Source organism: Symphodus melops (assembly GCF_947650265.1).
Source record: "Symphodus melops genome assembly, chromosome: 16".
NCBI lineage: Eukaryota > Metazoa > Chordata > Actinopteri > Labriformes > Labridae > Symphodus > Symphodus melops.
Window position 1 is genome coordinate 8,493,913 of NC_136706.1, and position 23,116 is coordinate 8,517,028.

At 40.0% G+C, this 23,116-nt stretch overlaps 2 protein-coding genes across 6 annotated transcripts; one reads left to right on the top strand and one right to left on the bottom strand.

Annotated features, from left to right (window-relative positions):
- The first annotated feature begins 641 nt into the window (after positions 1-641).
- Positions 642-7,246, top strand: kmt5aa (lysine methyltransferase 5Aa). The gene is made up of 7 exons (XM_079364072.1): positions 642-862; positions 2,562-2,712; positions 2,877-3,156; positions 3,246-3,333; positions 3,630-3,689; positions 4,592-4,782; positions 5,360-7,246. Exons 1-7 carry the CDS (start codon positions 854-856, stop codon positions 5,568-5,570), a joined length of 990 nt encoding a protein of 329 aa, XP_079220198.1. The 5' UTR covers positions 642-853; the 3' UTR covers positions 5,571-7,246.
- Positions 7,247-9,678: 2,432 nt separating this feature from the next.
- rilpl1 (Rab interacting lysosomal protein-like 1) lies at positions 9,679-22,243 on the bottom strand (the record flags this gene model as incomplete). 5 transcript variants are annotated; one of them, XM_079364068.1, is made up of 10 exons in its annotated part: positions 21,419-22,243; positions 18,810-18,957; positions 18,292-18,410; positions 17,879-18,124; positions 17,102-17,269; positions 15,583-15,633; positions 15,348-15,502; positions 14,708-14,812; positions 13,019-13,106; positions 11,782-11,922 (listed from the first exon to the last, which is right to left on the bottom strand). In XM_079364068.1, exons 1-10 carry the CDS (start codon positions 21,704-21,706, stop codon positions 11,917-11,919), a joined length of 1,374 nt encoding a protein of 457 aa, XP_079220194.1. In that variant the 5' UTR covers positions 21,707-22,243. The 5 variants fall into 5 exon arrangements, with proteins under 5 accessions (XP_079220193.1, XP_079220195.1, XP_079220196.1 ...); XM_079364067.1 differs by lacking the exon at positions 13,019-13,106 and having other exon boundaries at positions 9,679-11,922; positions 21,419-22,240; XM_079364069.1 differs by lacking the exons at positions 13,019-13,106; positions 15,583-15,633 and having other exon boundaries at positions 9,679-11,922; positions 21,419-22,238.
- Between the last annotated feature and the right edge of the window lie 873 nt (positions 22,244-23,116).

A 23,116-nucleotide genomic window follows, 5' to 3' on the forward strand; every position in this document is an offset into this window, starting at 1 on the left:
AGTATCAGATTAAGTTATAAACTCATACTGGTCGTACTGGTCCAAGCATATAAGCAAGCATGCATGTTGAGAAAGTTGTGTTTAAAGTTTTATGTTTGAACCAGAAAACTTTAACAATTCACTGGAGAATTATACCAAACATACGTAAAGAAGAATAGAAGTTTTCTGATTCTGAACATTTTAAAGGGGATTGTATTTTCCTTCTCAAAGTCTGTACTCTACTATGGGGTAAAACTCTTCCTCTATTCTTAGCATCTAATTTCAAAGTTGTAAACTACCTGCAGCATTTCTTCTATTAAAGAAATACATATACAAATACATATATACATAGTCCTAAAAATACATATAGGTCTGTAGAGACTTGTTTCCGAGAACCCACCTGATCTATATAAATATATATAACCACATATATATAACCACAGACAGACAGACAGACAGACAGACAGACAGACAGACAGACAGACAGATAGACAGATAGACAGATAGATAGATAGATAGATAGATAGATAGATAGATAGATAGATAGATAGATAGATAGATAGATACTCCATACTATGAGGGTTTGGTTGATGACGTACTGCTATCGGCCAGCAGAGGGCGCCAACGCTTCGTCTCTTCATCCATCTTTAGTTACATGGAGAAAAACATGGCCGACAGGATCTGTGGAGGCTGCATCGGTTGAGCTGCTGGCAGTTTCAAAACAACCGTAGGACACTAAAGTCACCGTGAAAGAAGGCCAGAGGGTAGGAAGGTAAATGCTTTACGATTAGGGAGAGTTTGGTCTCTAAAGCGTTATAAATTTCATTTATTATTTCTCTCGAAAAGCGAGAGGAGCAACGAGAACAAGTCGGACATGAACGGGGTAAGTTTGACATCACTGAACAAAGGTTTACACAGAGATATTAAATACAATATCTGTCTATCTGTTAACGATATATTAGCTTGTAAAGAGCTTAAAATAATATGTTGAATCTGCTGTGCTTTTATTCACTGTTACTAAGAATGAGAGCCGTGTTTTTGAAGTCTGCTAGCATTAGCCTGCTTCATGTCTGCAGGATAATAATGAAATAATAAAAATAGAGAGGAAATAAACACGCTTCGTCTGGTGAAAGTTCTTGTAATGTTTACACATGGTGGTTAACATTAACATTGATTTGTGTGAGTTTGGCTGGTAGATAATGAGGAGAGAAGAAGAGGCCTGTCTGCCTTGTTTCATGGTTTAAAGGGATTGATGTAGTGGTGGTAAGTTGTGGGTGTGAATCCCCCATGCTGCCCTGCTCAAGGCCCCACCCACAACACCAGTGCTGTAAACCAAGTGTTTCGTACATACAGTACATGGCTTTAGTGTTGGCCAGAACAAGGACAAGTTTTTAATAATTTTTTCTTCACCACGTGTCAAGAAATAAACACATTTTCATGAGTGCATAACATGATGTTATAATATGTTTTAGGGTGACACTTTTTTTTTTTTGCTCTCTCATTTTAGACTTGCTATAACTGTAAAGATGTTTCCCTTTCGTCACATACATATTTTGGATTTACGTTTATATGTTGGTCACATCGATAAATCAGTTTAAAGAAATCTTTATGTGGAGTCAACATTTTCTCATTATGAAAATCAGACATCAACTGATAATGCCCCCCCAACAAACTGTTTACCATTCACTGTTTATTTGTTTCTATTTCTCATCTAATTCCTTCTGTACTTCTTTGAGGACAAACAAATGTTTAATCACATTCAGCATTCATTATATTTCCTGTTTTCCAATGGATTTTGGCTGATTTCCATTGTTAGTGTAATGCAAAGAGTATTAGGATTCTCCTTTCCTGTGAATAACATTTCTGTTAAAGGTCTAAAAGCTCCAGCTAAACTTGTAGTTTAAAATGTACTGTACTAGAGGGACGTGTTTCGGCTTGTGGCCCTCATCTGGGTCAAATGTTTTGTATGTTTTGTTGTCCTGATCCATTCAGAATGATCAATCGCGTCCTCATTGTCATCACAAACTTAACATGTGCACTGAACAAGAATGTGCAATTCACAATGGGGGAAAAAAAAAAGATCATGCCATGTTGTTCAGCCTTCACACTGAACACATGAAACAATCGACCATTCTGTAGAAACCCTGGTTAGCTGTCAGCTACCTTCAAATGAATTAGGTGTTTTTAGCTCACAAGGGTTAGGGTAAAATACAGTTGTGCTTTATAAAGACGTGAAATGAAAAGAACAGTTATTAGGAAATTATTTTGGAGACATAAACTTAAAAAGAAAAAACAAAGCAATTGCAGAAAAACTAAATTCAATCTTCGAACAGACTTTTTAGTATTTGTTGTCTATGTCCATGATCTTATCCCAAGATAGCTAATATCTTAATTACAACTTGCAAATTGGGATTGGCCTAGTCTATAACTCACATCATCACAGTGCAATGAACACAGGGGCTGAGTAGAGAGCTCCAACACCAAAGATAAAAGCCTGGCTGGTGTTTTAAGACGGGACATCTAAAGCCTTTGTTAACCTTTACCCGCTTTGTAACGGACTCATTTTCTCTCTGCACTCTCAGGAGATTGTTTGCAACAGTCATTCGATCACTATCTTAAGCTGCACCAAGTCCACATCTCCAGTTCACGATGAAAACGCCGTCAAGCTGAGGCAAGAGGGACGGTGCTCGCCAATATGCTGCCAGCAAACTGATGCTCAAAGGCAAGGAGAGGGTGAGTGACTCCTCTACAGCTTCAGCTTCATTTTGAACTGTGTAATTGTATTGTCATTACGTGTTGTTTTTATTGTTGGGATGCTGGATTCTCTGTCTGCATAACAAATGTACTTGACTTGATTAAATCATTTTAATTCTTTTTTTTTTCGTCTTCGACTCCAGGTCGCAGAACAAACAGCATCAGCCTCTCATCAAAAGACTCCCAGTCACATTTCCCCGAGATGGAGAGCAGCTACAACCAGTGTTCACCCTGCTGGTCAGATGACAAAACGCCACTGCAGCTCCACCGCACTCAGAGCTGCCTCCGCTCCTCCACAGATCTGCCTCTCAGTAACAGTCTATCACCCCCTCCCCTCCACGCCAACAACAGCAGCCCCATCCACAGCCACCAGAGGAGAGCGGTGTGCTTCAAGGTTAAAGGAAGAAAACCCACCCTAAGAATGTACGCACAAACCTGTCATTACTTGTCTGTTTTAAAAGTACACAGTCATTGGACGGTTTTGTTTATGGGGTTACTTTGTCCTTTTTCAGCACGGGGGGTAAAAACTCGCAAAATCGAAAAGTAACCGACTACTTTCCAATCCGACGAAGCTCAAGAAAAAGTAAAACAGAGTTAAAGGTAAGACAAGTTTACATCTGTAGTTTCTCTTTTGATTTGTTAAACTCCAAATGCAGATGCACATTATGGTTTACTTTCACCCAACAGCAGCGTTGCCGATATCTTTGCGACAGCCGGCTTTAACACTTGGTCATTTGCTGTCTTATCATGAGGAGCAGTTTTTTTAGCAATAGACTTCGAAACAAGTTTTTTTTGGGGGGGGGGGGGGATTTTTTTGTCATTTTTTTTTTATACGTTGTTGGATGTTTAACTTGTAATAATACAATCAAATCTAATCACGTGTCCTTTGTTACCAGTGTGAAGAAAAGAAGCACATAGACGAACTCATCACGAAGGGAATAGAAGAAGGAATGGAGGTACGTTTATATGTCTGCTCCCTGCCGAAGTCTGGCGTACGCTATAAGATTGTAGAAAAGTCAGAGTGGAGTATCAGCCCACACTCGGCCACACGACCAAAGCTCACAATTTATATGATGCATTTTTTTAAAACATTTTTATCTATTTTAATTTTGCACTGTGATTTTCTTGTAAATTTCTCTGTTTGCAAGATGAATAAAGGACTATCCTATTTTGTGTGCGCACACTGCTGAAAATGTACTCTACCCTGTGCTGTGAGGGCTGTAGTTCATTTAACCTCATTTATTCACATTTAGCAAACAGCTGTGGACAGATGTTTCCTGTTTGCTGAGCACATGCCTGGAAGTGGTTTCATCAGTAAATACTGAGGAACTAGAAATGTACTAAAATGAGGATGTATGAAACACGGAGTCCTTTGTCGTGATTGATAACAGTAAACGTTTAAAGCAGGGGTGTCCGAAGTGCGGCCCGGGGGCCATTTGTGGCCCTTGAGTGGATTTTTTGTGGCCCTTGACTTCAAATCGAAAAATCTGAAGATTTTGGCCCCAGGCCTCATCAGATGGCATATTTCGTTCTTTTTTTCTTTTTCATGTTAGCGAGGGAGACCTATAAAAGCCTGACTATTCTTTCCAAAAAATTAGAACACAACAGTTTCCCACTGCAATTAGTTATTGTGTATTTACATTATTTTTTGAAGAGGTCAAAGTACAAAAAATTCCTTCCAATATTTAAAAAAAAACAAACAAAAAAACCCTGTGGCCCGTGAGCGATTCTAACGTGACAATTTTGGCCCGCAAGAAAAAAAGTTTGGACACCACTGGTTTAAAGCCTTTAAATGTCCTGTTATCGTAGCCATGCATCGTTACTAAAAGACTCTTTTTTTTCTTCTTTTATTTTGCAGGTGCAGTATATAGAAGGAAAAGGGAGAGGAGTGTTTGCGACACGGTGTTTCCAGAAAGGCGAGTACGTGGTGGAGTATCACGGTGATCTGCTGCAGATCACTGACGCCAAGAAGAGGGAGGCCGAATACGCTCAAAACCCTGCAACAGGCTGCTACATGTACTACTTCCAGTACCTCTGCAAAACATACTGGTACGAGAACCCTCTTCATTTTCTTTTTTATCTTGAAACAGGCGTCTGTATCACCATGTAGCGTGTTAAAAATAGACAGTGCTAGAACAAACACTCTGATGTTTTTGTATTTTGTATTGTACTCGAGCCTTTCTACGAGTCACTAGAGGAGATTTGAAAGCAGAAACTTTACTCCACACTGAGCAGTCACAAGGACAACAAGGAATTAAAACATTTTGAAAATAGTGAACACAGATACTTTTTTTATCTCAGGATCAGTGGAAATACTGTATTACATTTTAAATTCAAAGGGGGAAAAAATCTCTAAATGTATAAAGTATATAAAATAAAAAAAATAAATGTAAGAGGCAGGCTGTCCTGAAATTCTTGAAATCTCTTGGGATGTATTTGATGAAACCATGATGACAATAATGGCATCAGAATGAGGTCCAATCTAATGGAAGCTGTGTACAATGGAAGTTCCTTTACGAAAGAAAACGTTATTTTAAAATAACATGGATAGAAGTTGTACACTTCTTAACATGTTTTTTTTATATCATATCTAACACGCACATTTTAAATGCTTTTCTTTGCACAGTGTGGACGCCACCAAAGAGACTGATCGAATGGGAAGGCTGATAAATCACAGTAAAAACGGAAACTGCCAAACCAAACTCCACGACATCAGCGGCGTCCCCCACCTCATCCTGGTTGCTTCTCGAGACATCGACGAGGGCGAGGAGCTTCTGTACGACTACGGCGACCGCAGTAAAGCCTCCATCGCTGCTCACCCTTGGCTCAAATATTGATCCAGGTCTCCTCTTCTAAAAAAAAAAACAAAACAAAGAAAAAGGGAAACGCACAGTCACAGTCATGTTTCTCTTTGGTTAGTGTACAAAATGCATTAGAAACACAAAGTGTACCCTTTTTGTTCTCGTATTGAGGAGATGGGGGAGGGGCGGGGGTACTTATCACATTTTGGTTGAGGTCCCATGACTTCAGTATTTTTTATTTATGTGTATATGAGACCTTCTGGTTGTTTTGCAGCACATTTATTTTGTACATTTTGTATTAGAGCAATGCTTCTACAGCATGCAGGTGGTAGTTAACTCTCTGCATTTTTATATGGCTTTTTCTTAATTAGTAGTTAGCAATACTTGTATTTAAAGGCCTGGCGTCCTGATTGGGAGAAACGTACGAGATACTAATAACTAAACCCTTTAAAAAAAAAAACTAAACTTAAAAAAAAATACTGTTGAAATGGGATTTGATTTCAGACATCCATGCTCACATTCATTTTAGTGGGAGTGTAAATGTTGACCAAATTTATGGTTTTATTTTTGCTCATGTGGGTCTGAATAACGCCCAACATTCAAATGGAATAATGTCTTTTTCAAGTGTTGAATAACAGATGTGAAACTTGATGCATAGGATTACATCAAAAATGAACTTTACTGTATCTACATGCTTCTCTCTTAGTTGAGTTTTATATTTTTAATTGAGACGAATACTCACTGGAATGAGCATACAGTCAGTGATTGAGTAAACTCTAAAGTTTTCTTCAAATACATAAAGAATATTTTTTCTCTCCACTTTATATTTTCAAATTTAGAACGGCAAAATGTGTCACTTTTCTCAAATGATTACCAAACCATTTGGACGGCTGCTCTGAGTGCAGCTTTTCTTTTATTCTTTTAAACAGTTGACTTACTTGAAGAGGCTGGAGGATTTGTTTCACTCTTTTTTACAATCATAAAGTGAAGTTAATATGGTTAATACATATCTACTTGCATCAATGGACACCCTTAAGTCCTGGTTAATTCACTCAAATATCCATGAACTCACTATCTCTATCACTGCACTTTGTAAATATATTTATTTGCTTGCTGATGTTGACCCACTTTTCACATATTGTGGTATACTGTTTCCCTTACTGGTTAAAAAAAATATCACGCTCATCTCTTTACGTTTAATTTCATATATAATCAGAGTGTCGAACCTGAAAACTTGTCCTCAAATGATCCCAGTTTAAATGTCCATTTCCCAGCTGATAATAGAACTAAATGCTGCTTTATATCCTCCATATTTAAAGGCATTGAGGTGTTGATCTTCTTCTTTTAACCAACAATGTGAACACCTCTAATCCCCAGATGTAAACTTATTCTTCTTAAACAAACGTTCTTTATGTCACTTCTTATTTTCACATTTTCCCACTAGCACGGTGTCTCTGTGTTCACACCAGAGTTTCTGCATCAGCTCGAACACAAACTGGGTTTGGTGAACTTTACACTCCTGATGTTAGTAAAGGATAGACACCACGCTGTTGTCGTTTACACTGTTATCACATTATTCACAACCGCATGTTCCACGTGAAAGTATTGAACTGCTGAGCCGCCAACGGATCTTTTTTTTTTATTTTTTTAACTTTATTCAATGTTTTATCTTTAGACTTTACACTTTTATTTTATTGTCCCCGAGGGGAAATTCTTTTTCACCAACATCTTCACAGTGTTTCACATGAATTTGTAGCCAAAAGGTCAAATTTAGCCCAACTGATTGGATCTACTATGACAGAAAATCACAAAGACAAATGATCTTTCTTTTTCACTTATCGGCATTTATTTTCTTTATTTTTTTAGAGCTGTTATTAAATACACCATGCTGACACTATGACTACATGACAGTGCTCCAACATTCAATTTTAACATGCTGCTGGATGAAACGGTTGACTGGTAACGGTTACATTTAATCAATAATAAATCATCTTAGAGCAAAGCCATGTGATATTCCATTTCTTTTTATTGTAAACAAATCTCACAAGAGGAAAAAAACAACAACCAATCAATACGTTAGACTGATTCTCAGTACTGTACGACTTCCTGTCTCTGTCTGTTTAAAAAGTTTTTATTCTGCAGAAAAAAAAGTAGCACAAATGAAAATCTGATTTGTGTACACATGCATCATAGTTCTCTTGTAGCTTTTCAGCACTCTGTCTTCTTCTCAGTGCTAATTGTATTAGAATCTATATTATTTTGGCATCAACATTTTGCAGAAATCTGGGGCTCATTGTTTTTTAAATACCTTCCTCCATTTTAACAGACCGGATGATTCAATGAATAATGGCGCCCTCTAAAAAAATAGAGCCTCAAGTACATTATATTTAGCTTAGCAAAAAGAAATGGGGAACAGCTAGCCTTGCTATCCACAAGAAAAACAAAATCTGGATATCAAAACCTCTGAAGCTGAGGAGATGTATTTAAATCGTAAAAACTGAACAAATCTCACTTCTATTCCGAGGTCAGGACCAGTAACACATTGTTATACGTTTATTAATAATGGGTGTTTTTGGACCAAACAGTTCTGGTAACTTTTTGAAGAGGAACTATCCACTACAGAGTTCCCTGAGAGCTACATGCATTCACACTGCCATGTTCCCTATTCTGAAGCAGGAGCTAAGAAGGTTCCTCTGAACGGGTTTCCAGGAACGGAAAAAGTTGCTGTGGTGCAGAAACATTAAAAAAGGAGGACACCAACAGTTCCTAAAACTGAAGAGGTTTCCTGGGGTCCGAAAAACGCCCATTATTGATATTTCAGATTTTATTTTGTGAATACTTTGCTCTTTAACTGTTGAAGTACTAAAGTGACGTAGACGATCAACTCACGACAAGTGAAGTAAACTTAAGGGTTGTTTTTGTTGTCAGAAGAAAATCCACAAAACCTGTTGACATCTAACTTCAAATACTTCATTCAAAGCACCATGAGGAACTTTCACTTTGTGTGGACGGAGGCGAGCTGTTGCACTCTGTTTACAGTTTTTTATGCTAAGCTAATAACCTACAGACGCAGGCTCAAATTCAGTTGATATACATGCTTGTGGTGTCAACCAGTTTTAAACCCTTGGCATTGTTTTAAATTCTTTGTTTTATCACAAGTGTTCAGACATTGTGAAGTTCTTCCCAGGCGAAGTCTTAAGGTTTTCAAAGTTTTTTTTTTTCAGTTTGTGTTTGACATCGAGGATTTCATGACGACCTCTGAACGAGTATCATCAGTGTTTGTACAAACCAGACCTGAGGCTTTTCAACATTCCCCTGCCACCTCGTACTGTAGCATTGTTGACCTGAAACCTTTTTATCAACCAGAGGATCATTTCATTCTTTATGTAGAACAAATGCAATAATACCTGACCTGTTGGCCATTTTAGGAAAACGATCTCTTTGCTGTTGTAGCGTTGAATAAATCTTAATGCTGGGGTTTGGTCTTTGATGAATAAAGATGTAATATGCAAGAAACACAAGTGAACCTCTCATTTGTCCTTCAATAAGTAATACCAGGTTGTTGTTTTTTCAAGATATAGTTTTTAGGTGACTTTTGCCTTTTTTAGCTAAGACAGCCAAAGAGACATGAAACGCCGGGAGGACGGAGTTGAAGACATGATGCAGATGCTCTACCTCGAAATACAATGTGTTGAAGACGTAGACTTAGTTTTCATCTTTAATCAAGATGTTCAAGAATCTATTTCTCATATCTTGTAAAGAACTCATGCCTCTGTTTCTGGAAGCTCAAACGTGTATTCAAGAGTTGAATTCCTTGTTAAAGAACAGGAATGGAAACAGTTACATTTATAGCATGAATTGAAAAGGTAAATTGACCTAAAAAAACAAAAAGATTTACAAAATATACTGTCAAGTTGAAAAGATGAAAAAAATAAGAGGCACTACAGAAATTGCTTATAAGGACCTAAATAAAAAAAAACTTACCATTAAAATTAGCTAAGATAAAAGTTAAAGCAAGCTTGGAGTCAAAGTGTTTAAATGAGAGAAAACTCACATTAACAAAGAAAGAAAAACGAGTAAGGAATAGTAAATAAACAGGTTTTGTCAGTAACCAGTCATGACTCAAAAAAGACAAAACACATGAAACATTTCAGGATGTTTTATTACGGAGAGGGGACAGCCAGCTTGTTAAGCAAAGCTCTCATTTCTTTGTTTTATCTTTTAAATATGCATTTGAACAGGGAAACACAGGAGTGAGTCATGAACACTGACTTCAAAAATGAGCTAAAGAATGGGAGTCAGCGTTCAAACAGGATGCTCAGTTTGACAAAATCCCTTTTGATCTGTCATGGTGTAAATGATCCTAGTCCAGGTCCCTTTGAGGTTCAGCTGGATTATAGATTAAGCAATAAATATCCGTCTTTTGTCAGTAAATACATAAAACAAAAGGGAGCTGCTTTAAAACACACTGCTTATTGTGTTTTCTTCATCTGACATCAATAATTCCAGCTTGTTTGTGGAGGTTTGATGTGCAGGTTAAGTGCAGGTATTTTTTAATACCTTTAATTTCAAAATAATGCCATTTCATTGAAAAATCATCAACCTCACCATTTTTAAAAATGTAATGCTCTATTTAATTTCACTAACTTTATCCAGGCTGTCACTTTTCAGACTCAAACATCATGTGAGGATTATTTCATTGAGTTTTGCTTCCAATATAACTCTGTCATTTTGAGTTGTGGAAAATCCTTCACGTGTTCGTTTCTCTTCTTAGCAGTAATAGGCGTCCACACTTGAACAAGGCATACATTATAAATAAAGCATTTGAGTGTTTTCGTTTCGACTATTTCTATACATGACTTTAAGATAGTGTTTGTAAGCATCACTTTATTCACAGCGGATGAGCTCTGTAGATGTTAAGCTGCAAAGTTATGCTGGTGATGGACCTACAAGCTGCATATATCACACTTCAAACAAACCGATAGACGACTAAGAGCAATCTAAAGATCAACTGTTGGAGTTGTTGTTGAACTGTTTTCTTTGCATGGAGCGGCCTTTTAATTTCAACTGGGATTGTGATATATGATTAGTTAGATAAACCCATACAACTATAGCAATGTTAATCTCAGTTATTCAGTTTTGCAGCACATTTTTTTGTTGTTCTTTCCACCCACTCGTGAATACTTCAGGCATCAAACAACATCATCATTTACCACTTAGATTATGACTTTCCATTTTTCCCTCATTCAACTTGAGTTCACTTTCTCTTCTAGCACTAACTGTAAACCTCCCATAACACATTGTTTACGAGGTCAGACCGAACAAGAGGCACATTTTGTAGTGGGGCAATAACACATGAAGTCAATGCAATTTACTGTGTGAAGCCAAGGATTCCCCTTTTTCTTCCTGAACCATGGCAGACACATTGAGGGCTTTCACACTTGCAGAAAACTCCTGAAAAAACTCTGGATATTTCAAGGAGGAGCTGCAAACAGCCACAGTTTTATGTTCGCACTTCACCAGACTGCCAGACCCCTGCTATATTTCCTGCAGTTAGTCCGAGTGGGCTGATGTGAGAACGCAGCAGGATATTCTCTGGAGGATTCACCTCGAGCCAATAGGGAGAGGGGGGGAGTGACGTTTCTATACTGTGACTGCTGCACGGTGCATAGAGAGTCTGGACGCGACCGCTACGTAATCTTGTATTATTTTTGTGATGCTGTAGGTCTGAAGCTCTTATACACAACATTTCTGAGTGTTGTTGCAATACAGTGACGATAAAGTATCACGTGTCTTGTGATAAAATAAACAGGAAATATTAGCCATGAGATTTTCCATGATTCAGAAAACGGGGCAAAACTAAATATATGTCGTGGTGTTCCGAGACAGGGAGAAAAAAGGAGAACATTTTGCAGGCTACATGGTATGTAGAAGAAAATGTGCTTTGTGTTTGGTCTGAACAGAACGTTACAGTTATACTGTCTGAATGTGCCGTTAATCACGGAGAATCACACAACGTTTTAAGAAACATTTTGGGGGAATATTTGATAAATATTTAAGATATCTAAGGAGCTCTCTAACAGTTCATTCACTCACTCCTCTTTCCGTTCACCTTCTCTCAATCAGCAGAGATGATAATGACGTCTTAGGTGCAGTGTGTGTCTCATATAGTGGAGGTTTTGATTTGCAGTCGGTTACTTCATGACCCGGGCCTCGGGTGATGGACATGGGAGTGTTCAACAGTTTTGGAGTTTTGACTCGACACTACATGTGCTGTAACGCCTCCTGTGCTTGTTCGGTGTACACGTCGTCCTTCCCCGTCCACGAGCCGTCAAACTGTGCGCTCCGCTGTGTGCTCCGCTGTTTGTCCCGGGAGAAGAAACTAAACCTGCGACCAGGGGAGAAAGAGGCGACGTCGTTACTGGATGTGAGCGAACCGTCAGGTGACAGCAAATAACAGCGTGATTTGTTCTGTGTTTGCGGGAAATGTCAGTCTTTTTAAAGCAGTGTTAGAGTGCGACATTTTGAAATAAGTATTACTTCTGGCATGTTATTCTGATATAGCTGTAAAATTAATATGAAGAAAGTGCATCAGGAATTCAACAGGCAGCAAAGAGTTGGACAAAGTTTGACCATTTATACTTGTTGTGTGTCGAAGCTCATGATATCAAAAATGTCATTTATTTTAACTGGTATATATTTAAGTGGACCATCAGTGATATTGGAATAGGAGAGTCCAGAATGACAACCAAATGTATCGTGAAAAAAAAGAAAGAGATCTCCAAAATACAACACGTTGTTTCATAGAATCACCAGATAAAGGCCTGTGCTCGGGTCATTCTTCTTCGGCACAATTTATTGTGAATTATTTTAGCATTTTTAAGTTTCTTAAAAAAAAATAAAATAAAATAAAATAAAGATCTATAGATCTATTGAACCTTCTTATTATTGTGAAGTTGTCTGGCTACATGTTTCTCTCTGCTAACGTTTTGGCGACATAGTTGTCAGTCTCTTACATTTCAAACAAACCGCATTTGAAAAATGTTTAGTTTGAAGCAAAACCGAGCTAAAATGCTGTTCTTTAGAATGATTACGATCTCATTGATCACTTCATTTGGTCTGTTTATAGAAATGATCCGAAAGAATCCGACAAAATGTGCACAACGGTTTAACACGTTCCTCTGTTCCTCTTCATTATCTCAGTCGCTAACAGTTAGATAAGCGCTAAACACTTTGAATCATTCTGATGAGTTTAGAGCACAGAGGAGTTGTTATTGTGGTCAGTGGAGGGAAAAGACGAGACAACAGACGACATGTTCATATTCTGACAGGCTGATTTTTCTATAATATCACAATCAGCCAGTCAGAATAATACAAGGGGTGGAGGGGGAGGGGGGGGGGAGCAGCCCTGCACATGCGAGAAGACGGAGGCTGTTAACTTAAAAAGTTACAGGCTCTGAAGCCAAACACAAAACGAGTCATACAAGAGATACGAGACGTCTGATTGGCTGTAAAGTAGGGTCATCTGGGATCAAACCAGCCGCCACCATCGGCATAATGGCTGTGAAGATCCTGTTACACAGAAGTACAGACACACACAGGCACAAACAGGAAGAGATAAACAGAGAGAGAGAGAAAGAGAGGGGGGGGGAGGGGGCGACATACAGAGGGGGAGACAGGGACCACGTCAACCTTTAACCTCTGTTTGGACTCGTGTAAAGGTTCAAATCAAAAGAAGTCATGCTGGAGGTCATGCTAGGGAGAAAAACGGGTGGAAGCTGAAGAACTCACTCTGCTTCTTTTCGCGTTTTTTTTTTATGTGTTGACACAAAATCATTATTAGCCATGCACACAGTAAGGTTGTAAAAACTTTCTCAACTTTGACACTTATTGATAACACGTACTTTAAAAACACACCACTTTCAATAACTTAACAGCTGATAGTATTAAGGGAAGAATGTGTGACTTTTTTGATCCAGTAGATGTCGCCCTTGAGCACCAGCATGAAACCAAAACAAACACCGAGTCCTCTGCTCTCCTACAGCGACACACCTCCAACCCCCTCTTCCCTCACGTTTGCACAAAGGAGTTGTCAAATCAGAATGCTCCATAATTAGACAATGGCAAAATTGTCATTGTCTTAATCTTCATTGTTGTGTTAGCAGGTTAGCGCTCCTTAGTTAGCGCGTAGCTTGGCGTTGCATGTGACTGGATTGACGCTTTATTTATGGGTAAAATGTTTCACATTCTTCCTTTAAAAAGTACCAACACCTTAAATAAACTTTAGACTTTTTGGGGGGTTTTTTTAACCAAAAGCTGTTAAAAGTGACAGAGAGAGTCTACAAAGTTCAATAACAAACTGTTGATACCAATTCATTGATTAATTTGTTAATGACTTTGTGTATTCAGACAATGTGCAGGAGTTTCCCTGCATTTTTTTCCTTTTCTTTATATCTTTATTAAAAACAAGAATGTACACAATATGGGTTCTGTGGTATCGAAAACAGGGACCGTACCAATATTACTCGAAATGTACCAAAATTTAAAAATCTTGAAAACTCATCAGTTCCCAACCGGGGGGCGGCAAGAGCTCAGGGGGCGACGTGAGGCTTTGTGTGCTGTGAGGTTGTCAAAATTCAATTTGCTCATACCAACTAAAATCCTGATAGGACAATTATTGGCTCTTTTGGTAAGAAGTGGGTATAGGCCTATTCTGTTGTTTTGACGATAGACTCTTGGGGTTTAGCACCTCTCATGAGTCATTCAAACGTTAGTCTGTCACAAGTCAGGGTCTCCAAAGGAAAAAAAAGGTTGGGAAACACTGTCCTAAGTCGTAGAGAGGTGAGTGTGTCTGACGGATGAAAGGGGAAACAGTAAAGAAAGGTATGTTGGAATTTTTTGTGCAAATATTGTGAATTGTAGTTGATGCTTATTGTGTGCACTGTTGCAACACAAAACAAAACTGCACAAAAAAACTTTTAAGAAAAGCAATCTTATAACGGAAGATGAACACACGTTCAGATTCGTTCAGAAGCTTGGTGAATGCCTAACTCAGCACATGCAAAGCAATCTGAGTGATTTTGACTTTGAACTAGCGGTTTAATTACATTGAAGGCAGGTACTGTGTGAGAAGACATTTCTGAGGTGAGTTTGCAGACCTGAGCACAACTTACAAGCGTTTGATTCCAGACTCTGGCTGAGTAGTTGTACGGGAGCGAGTCCGTGGTTCAGGTGAGGGAGACGGAGAGGGAGTAATGATATCGTCTTCTGCCTCCTCACTGAAAACACATGATGATAATAATCAAGAACGAACCTGGAATTAATTACATGAAGCTATTGTACAAAATATAAAAAATTGGTTTCTCCAGATTGACATATCAGAAAAGCCTTTGAACTTCACATTAAGTAAGAAACAGATGGAGCGTTTGAGGATGAAAAGTCAAACCAGTCTAAAGTTCTCTGTACTGGCCAGCAGGCGGAGACTATATGTTGGGAATTTTTTTTTAGAAATAATAAGAAGTCTACGAGAAAAGCTCACTTCTCAGATGATCTTTTATCCAAGTAAACATATTCCTAATGTGCTAATTTTACTAACCAAGCCAGAGCTAGCGCACACTGTTAATGTTTACTAAGTCTTGCTCATCTCCATCCTCACTCTCTCTCTGATTATGGTCGCTATTGGCAAATGAAAACGAAGCCGGCGGCTGCTAAAACGCCACCCTCGAAAATACAAATGTTTGTCAACACATACCAATGTTTCACGTCATGGTGGCCATGTCCAATTTGAACAAATAATCTACAGTCTTTGCTTACCTTTTATAATAGGCCAGCTCCTCCTGCAGCAGGAACACTTTGGCCTTTAGCTCATTTCTCTCGTGGAGAACGTCCCTCAGCTCCTGTAGGGTGAACCTGGGCCGGTTCGGGTCCTTTGGGTCCAGACCTCCGGACTCCTCCTCACACAAGGCCTCCTGACGAGAGAGAAATGCATCAAAAGAGGAAATAAAACCAGAGAAAAGGAAGACAGGGCGGGAGAAGGACGTGAGGATACCTTGGTAAAATATTGGAACACAGCAGGCATGTCCTCATCGCACATCGCCTCCTGGTGGCAAACGTTGAACTCTTAAGTCAGACAAGTCAGGCCTTGTTCCAATACAATAGCCCTTCCCCTCTCCCTTGAGGCTAAAACTATGTTTCATTTTTTTAAACTCAGCACATTTGAGACAATCAACATCTGTTAAACACCTGCAAGGCTTCAATAACACATGCAGCTGACAGAGGTCACTCATGCACTGAGTATAAAAACTGCAAACTGCTATTAATGTGTGTCCCAAACACTATGTTTAAGTCCAACTGAAATTGCTTTCAGCTATCCCTTTATTTTGTTTCATTAGATTTTTTTGACCAATTATCTTAATACATAAAAAAAAAGGTAAACTGTTATAGAATAATCCTTTGACTCTCACCTAGCTGGAGGGGCGTGTTTGTGTTTTGATTGACAGCAGATAGCAGTCTAATCTGTATCAGGGGATGAGAAAGAAAGTAAACTTGAGCTGAAGATACATTATACTGTCAGGCAGTGTTGTTGTTATAAATAGAAAGGACGACTGCAGCTCGTAAACCAACTAGGGGGTGACCCCATAATAGTCGAGTACACAACGATTCGTTCGTCAGGGCGCTTTAAGCGGTCCGTACTGTGACTAAGCACGCTTCAGTCCAGTTTGTGTGTGAACGACCCGAGCACGGTACGCCTCCTTGGCCCTGGCACGCTTGGAAGAGGTGTGATTCGGCACGCTGTAGTTCATGCACAGGTACACAGCGTGGACGGCCTTCATTATCAAGAAAAACCCCAGGGCGTTATGGCCGTAACTGGACAGTCACTGAATATCCACAGATCTTCCCAGTGACAGGAAGTTGCTAGTACGTCGTTACGGATCTATTTCTAGAACTGATCATTTAAAGAGACAACACTCCTTGTGTCGTATATGACAGCTTCAACCTCAGAGGGTTAACATACTTGACGTGTAACCAGCACACAAACGTTTGGGTGAAGTGGACATCCCTACACTGTGTGCAGTGGTTAAACTGAGTCACAACTTCACTTAAACGGGCAGAGTGGCCCGAACCTGTGACAGCTGCTACGAACCTGTTGCTGAAGGGAAACCGCCTGACGTAATTTACAGAGATGCTATTTCATTTCAGTTGGACTTTAAACTGCTAAAACTTTTAGTTTTCTGGATCATGGTGCAATAAAAGACAACTTCGAGTGCTGTTAAAGAGGCTGAGCGGCTGGAGGGATCTATTTTTAGAGAGGTCATCAGTGCTCTTGTCCACAAAGTCTCACCCAGTTGGCTGACCGGTGTGAAATCCTTCTAACACTCTGTTAGTTCACTGAACACCCATGCAGAGCCACTTCAGCACTTCTCATGGGTCATTCAAACGTTAGTCTGCTACGTTGTCTTTTTCTCTACTGATTCGGTTTTTTTCCCTCCGCAGACATGGAGGGAGCAGGTTGGAGTTAGAGACAGTCACAGCATTCTGGTTTTTTCTAGCGAGCACTCCCGTATTACCCAGAGTAACACTGCCTCGTCCTCAGCTTCCTCATCCAAGTTTCCCTCTGGGCTGAGGGAACCAGGCAGGGGTTGGCGGGGAGGTTCAAACCCACCCTCCATCAGCTCAGAGGGGTCAGGTCTGTTTGACCAGCCCTCTGCACCCATCACTGCAGCAGCTTTACCACGCTGGTGGAGCAAGAGATACTTTAATACCCGTTTAAAAAGCAGTCCTACCAATGAGGTGTGAGGTCTATCTATCTATCTAGCTAGCTAGCTACTGTATCTAACTATCTAGCTAGCTAGCTATCTATCTGATGCAAGAGTAAGAGATTAAAGCACTTACAAAACCATAACCGTTCAAAGTGTAGCTGCATTTCATACGTTCATATCAGTACTTAGAACTTTAAAACACACACACAAAGTACCTGACTTTGCCTATTTTGACAGCGTGAAGCCTATTTGAAACAACTTTCATAGCTCTTCGCCAAAAACAGAATGAGAGCCAGAAGATACGACAGCTTATCTCAGCGTAAAGACCATGGTAGGCCTTTGTTGCATTTTTAGTTTGATTCGTTTCGACCGACTAAAATACAAAGAAGAGAGATAAGAAAAAAGAGAAAAAACTCTGCTTCCTGTGAATGTCACAGGCCTGAATAAGTCAGACCAGAGAGTTTATCGACATGCCCACCATCGCTCTGTTTGTCCGTCTACCTCAGGGTCAGAACAGTGTCTCTAAGTTGAATATTCAGTTGTAACTGCAGCCTCAAATGTGGCTCTTGGACCGCGCTGCGTTACCTCTGCAGGGGAGGGGGGCTGAGGCGGGGATTCCTCTGGGTTCTGGGCAGTCACGTCTCCTTGAAGTCGCTCCCTCAAGCGTAGGACTTCCTGCCGTAAAGCGCCGACTTCCTGCCCTCGCGTCTGTGCGCCCGCCTCCAGCTCCACCTTTTGCTCAATCAGTGCTTTCCCCTGAGCCTCCACCACAGAGATTTTGTGTCGCAGGTCGTGGTTGATTTTCATGAGGCGAGACTGCTGCTGCTGGAGCTGCAGAAGGACACACACAAAAAAAAAAACAGCTTTAACTGTTAGCAAGCCATGACTGTGATCCAACATGCAGATAAAGTGGAACTGTCACACCTCAATGGATTACATACGTCATTATGACATGTCTGATATACGAGAGACTGACAACAATCTGTTGGTTGTCTTACTGCTTCTATGTCCTCGTTCCTTAGGGTCAGCTCTCGGTCCTTGGCTCGAATCTCGTCCCTCTGCTTGTCCACCACTTCCTTAAGCTTCTTCATCACCTGCTTCTCTCTCTCCGTCATACCTGGAGGAAGAAGATGTGGAGGGAATGCTTTAAAAACAAAACAAACAAAAAAAAGCTTTCATTCTTTTTATACGTTTACTTTTCATTAGTATGAAAGGGAGTGTGTGTGTGTGTGTGTGTGTGCGTGTAGCAGGTGTGCTGGCACTCTGGGGCTGGTCTGTGCACACTGTGGTCAGTGTGACTGTGTCCTCTGTGTGAAACCAGCAGAGAGCCTCTGATGCAGAGACGAGACCAGCTCTCCGTCAGACACCGGAGAAGGCTTCCTTTGTGTGTTGGTGCTTCTTGTGAATGCTTGTGTCCTTAGCAGAGGAATCGGGGAGGGGATTATCTCTCGTCTTTCGAGGTGATTTGAAGGCGTGGCGGTGTGTGTGTGTGTGTGTCCCGCGCTCTGCTCCTCACCCTCGTGCCTCTGCAGGTCCTCCTCGCTCATGGGGTCTTTGTTGGACATGTTGGTGAGGAGGCTTTTGTTCTCCTCCTGCAGCTGAGCGATCTGACAGAGGAGGTCCTGAGCTTCTCCTCTCCACACGTCCTCCACCAGCTCCAGCTCCTACACATGTGCATCAACAGAAAAACACAAAGTAGAAGACTGAACATCATCTTTGGTTTCTGATAACGCCTACTACAAGGACATGTAAAGAACATTTCCTCTTCTTATACATGAGGACTTCAAACTTCTAATATTCTCTGACAACATTAGTTCAAAGATATACTAAAGGATGAAGTGTAGGGCTGGGAATCTTCGGGTTTATCAGGATTGGATTGGGTTCTTCACGAGTCGATTGAGAATCTATTTTGATTCTGGATTCATGATTCCAACTCTAGTTTTGAATAAGTACGTGCTGCAGGATCTACTCCCGCCATCTGTCAGACTGGCTGAATTCGTTGTTGCTTTTAAAAAAAACGTGAAGAAAATGATACGATTTTGTCTAATCAGCAGCCCAAACTTTGAAAATATTTGATTTATTCTGGAATTTCAGACAAAATTAGTCAGCAAAGGAAAACAGACTAGAACGACTTCTTTTGTCAGGACTTTTAGCAGGTAGTTCATGTTTATTTTAGCGACACACGTTAACAGCTGGTGGAAAATAAATCCCTGACTCGGCAGGAAATGTTTCTCCTCTCACACTCCAGCTATATTTGTCGTATGTGTGTTTTTTTTTGTCAATTAGTCATCAGATTATAGGAAGGATACAGGACGACACATCGCAAGATTCGCAACACATCTGTTTTTGTGCTTTGGAGTTATTGTCTTGACTTGATTTATTTATGAGCTAATGCACGATAATGAGGAGTGATCAACGAGAAATGCATTCATTTTAATACGTTCCACAAGTTTTAGAAGGTTTCCACTGAATTATTCTTTGTGCGTCTTAAGTCCTTCTCTGAGAGCGTCGACCTCCATTTGTGGAGTTTCCTTCTACACTGCATTATTTTAACATCTACTCTAGTTATGTATGTTACACTGGAAATAATGGCTATCTATTTGACAATTTGAACATAATCCAGGTCATGTTTTAGTTTGACTGAGATCTTGATTTTTTTCAATGAACGAGGCCAGGAGAAAGTAAAACGTTTCCCTCGCACTTCCACGATCACAACATGTGAGCCTCATGTGAAAAGAGTTCAGAATTACACCTGCAGCAGCAACCAGCTGCACAGCACAGTAAAACAGCATCATTATGCGGTGGACATCCCTCTCTCTCTCTAAGAACATGAAACATGGAGAATAAGCTGCTAAATGAAGCGGAATGCAAATAAAACGCATGTGATTGAAATGTTGAGTTCAGGAACAACCTTTTACATGATCTTCAATGAATTAGGAGGCTGAGCAGATCATTTTAAACTCCCATAACTCCATAGTGTTGTTGTCAGTCATTCTAAAGCTCAGGCTCCGTCGGCTCAGCTGCTATTAAGGTTTATGCGTGAGCTACTCGTGACAGTGACTGAGCGGTGGCGAACACTGATTAACTGTGTCTCATGAGTGTGCAATGGATTTCTCTGCTCTGGCTTAGAGAGGGCGCAGTCAGGTTACCAACCTTTTCACATGGAAAACGTCACAACTACGGCTCACACTTTCCAACATATAAGTCTGCATGTGTGTGAGTCATTTGAAGTGTTGCTTCGGCCCTTTAGCGTTCGTATGTATTGTTTGAAGATTCAAAGGTTGGAGCTGGTCTAATCAACAACATATCTAAAAATCAGTGAAAAGATTTAACTTTTAGCTGTATCAAGTATTCTAAGGTGATCAAATTAGGTACACAGGAAAATCAACCAAATTTAAGCAGTAAAATGTTGCAGTTAAGTATAAACTGCAGTATTAGGGACTGTTTAAAGCTGTAAACATATTTACTGTATCTACAGTCCTTGAGTAAATGTACTCGGGTAAATCTTCCAGCTAGACATTTCAGTCTTTTTGTACAACAAAAGATGTACAACTTTTAAAACCTTACAAAGCAGGACTTCTTCTTGTATTGTAATATTCAACATTAATGCAATTGACACTTTTACATGAAAACTTTTCTCCTCTGATTTACTCACTGCAACTTTGGGGTTTGTTTTGTGGGAGATATTTTAAGAAAACGACATACTCTTTCAAAGGGAAAACATAATGTTTTAATGTTACAATACAAACAGCAAAACAAACTTCAGTTATTAAGTTAAAGAAGGGCTACTTCTTTAGTAGAATAGTCCCAAATGTAACTCATTATATTGTATTATTGTTTTTGGTTTTTTATTATTATTGTAGTACATAGACCTACTGGTATTCTATTATATAGAATAGTTTTAAGTAATATCACTGGAGATGGAACTGATTTAGTCAATTCAAAGCACATTTATGTTGATCATATTTTGCCTTTAATCTGATGTAGTGAATTTAATCAAGCTGTCACCAATGTTATTAAGTAAAAAGTTCAGTGTTACAATGTTTTGTAAATAATCAAAGTGAAGTACAGAATAAAGTTTAGCAGCCTATAAATAATAGTGCACATGTTTAGGGTGACACAGACCTTCCTGTGCTTCTTCTCCTTCTCCAGCCGGTCTATCCGCTCCAGCCGCAGCTTGTCCAGCTCCAGCCGCAGCTCTTCGGTCTCCGGGCTCATGTTGTTCCGGCTCACCATCACCTCCAGGATTTCCAACACCCGTACCACTTTAGGCATCAGCCTTGAGAGAGCCTCGCAGCCATACTGGTCAATTATGCGCTCAAACTCCTGGCCTACCACTGCGGCGATGTCGTACACGTCCATCACCGTGAGGTCGGCCACATTTTTCTCCAGGGCCGAGCCGGAGTCCTCCATGTCGGGATAGTTCGGCCCTGCCCGGCTTCCTATTATGCTTCCTCCGCTGCAGCAAAACTTCCTTCCCCTGGAAGAACAATTCTGCTAAGTAAGCTAAACTTAACCGCTTTGCCTTCATAAACTATAAACGAATATTCCGTAAACAAACGTAAAACAGTAACTATTGCTTTACAATCACAAACGTTTCAGACCAGGCGATAGTTTTATTTATCCCTGATATTGACCGTGGCCCGTCGCTGTCCCTCTACAAGCCAGTGACCACTACTGTTAAATCCGCCACATTGAAACCTGCGCACATCCGGCTTCACCTTTCAAAATAATAACTACAGTAATTGCATTTATTATTTTTTTAGTCTGTGATTTACTTGCAGAAAATGCATTAGCATGCTGATAGCTGAAATAGATGCAAAACACTATAGAGGAAGGATAGAACGAAAACAAATAATAACAGCAACAGCCTAATAATAATAATTCATGACAAGAAGAAGTAGAACAAGTTTGAGTAGAAGATAAACAAGTAGAAGAAGAAGAAAGCTGAAAGACTGGATGAGAGAAGCTTGTTGTAAACATAAAACGAGGGGCACTTTCTTCAGAAGAGCTGAATTACAGTAAAAACAATAATACAGAGCAGAAGGAATAGAAGTATGAGAGACAGAAGGCATAAATGGGGAAAGGGGAGGAGAACAGAGGAAGAGGGCGACCAACACCACTATGTCTCAGTTCAATTGAATTGCATCCATTTATCCCTCACTTGCCTCCTTAAGTCCCTTTTCGACCAGAGGAACTATCCCCCAGAAGTCTTTTTGAGGAACTACCTGCGTCTCAACCAGATTTACCCAACTAAATGTGTAGTTCCGGGTAAATAATGTACCCCGAGAAAAGACCCCAGTTGCGGTTGTGCACTTTCTAAAGGTCTAGGGACTTTTTGGGTGGGGTCAGCAGCGTCAGGAGGTCTGAACGTCTGATTGGCCAGGCTCTCAAAGCATAGTAACGTCTGATTGGCCCTGGCAAAATATAGCGTTAGCGCCATGTTTAAAGAGTGCATGCTGCAAGATAGTAGTTTACATTCTTTATCTGCTGTGAAGAAAGATTTTGAAGATGGATTCTGGAAAGAAGTATGACCGCTGGGCCTTGCTGATCATATATGGAGCACAATATTCAGCAGGAACTGGAGACGGCGACCTGAAACGACAAGGTTTACGTGAAAATGTCTAGACTTTGAACACTTCAGTCATCCCAGAGGGCAATTCAGTAACACATTTCACCCATACTTGCACATCACATATATTCAAGGACTGTATACTGACCACTGGCTGTTACTACTATCAAGGTTAAACAGCCATCCTTCACTTACATCTTAGTTCCTCCTACCAGATATGCGTGGAGAGAGGGAATGAATGAGGATATGTT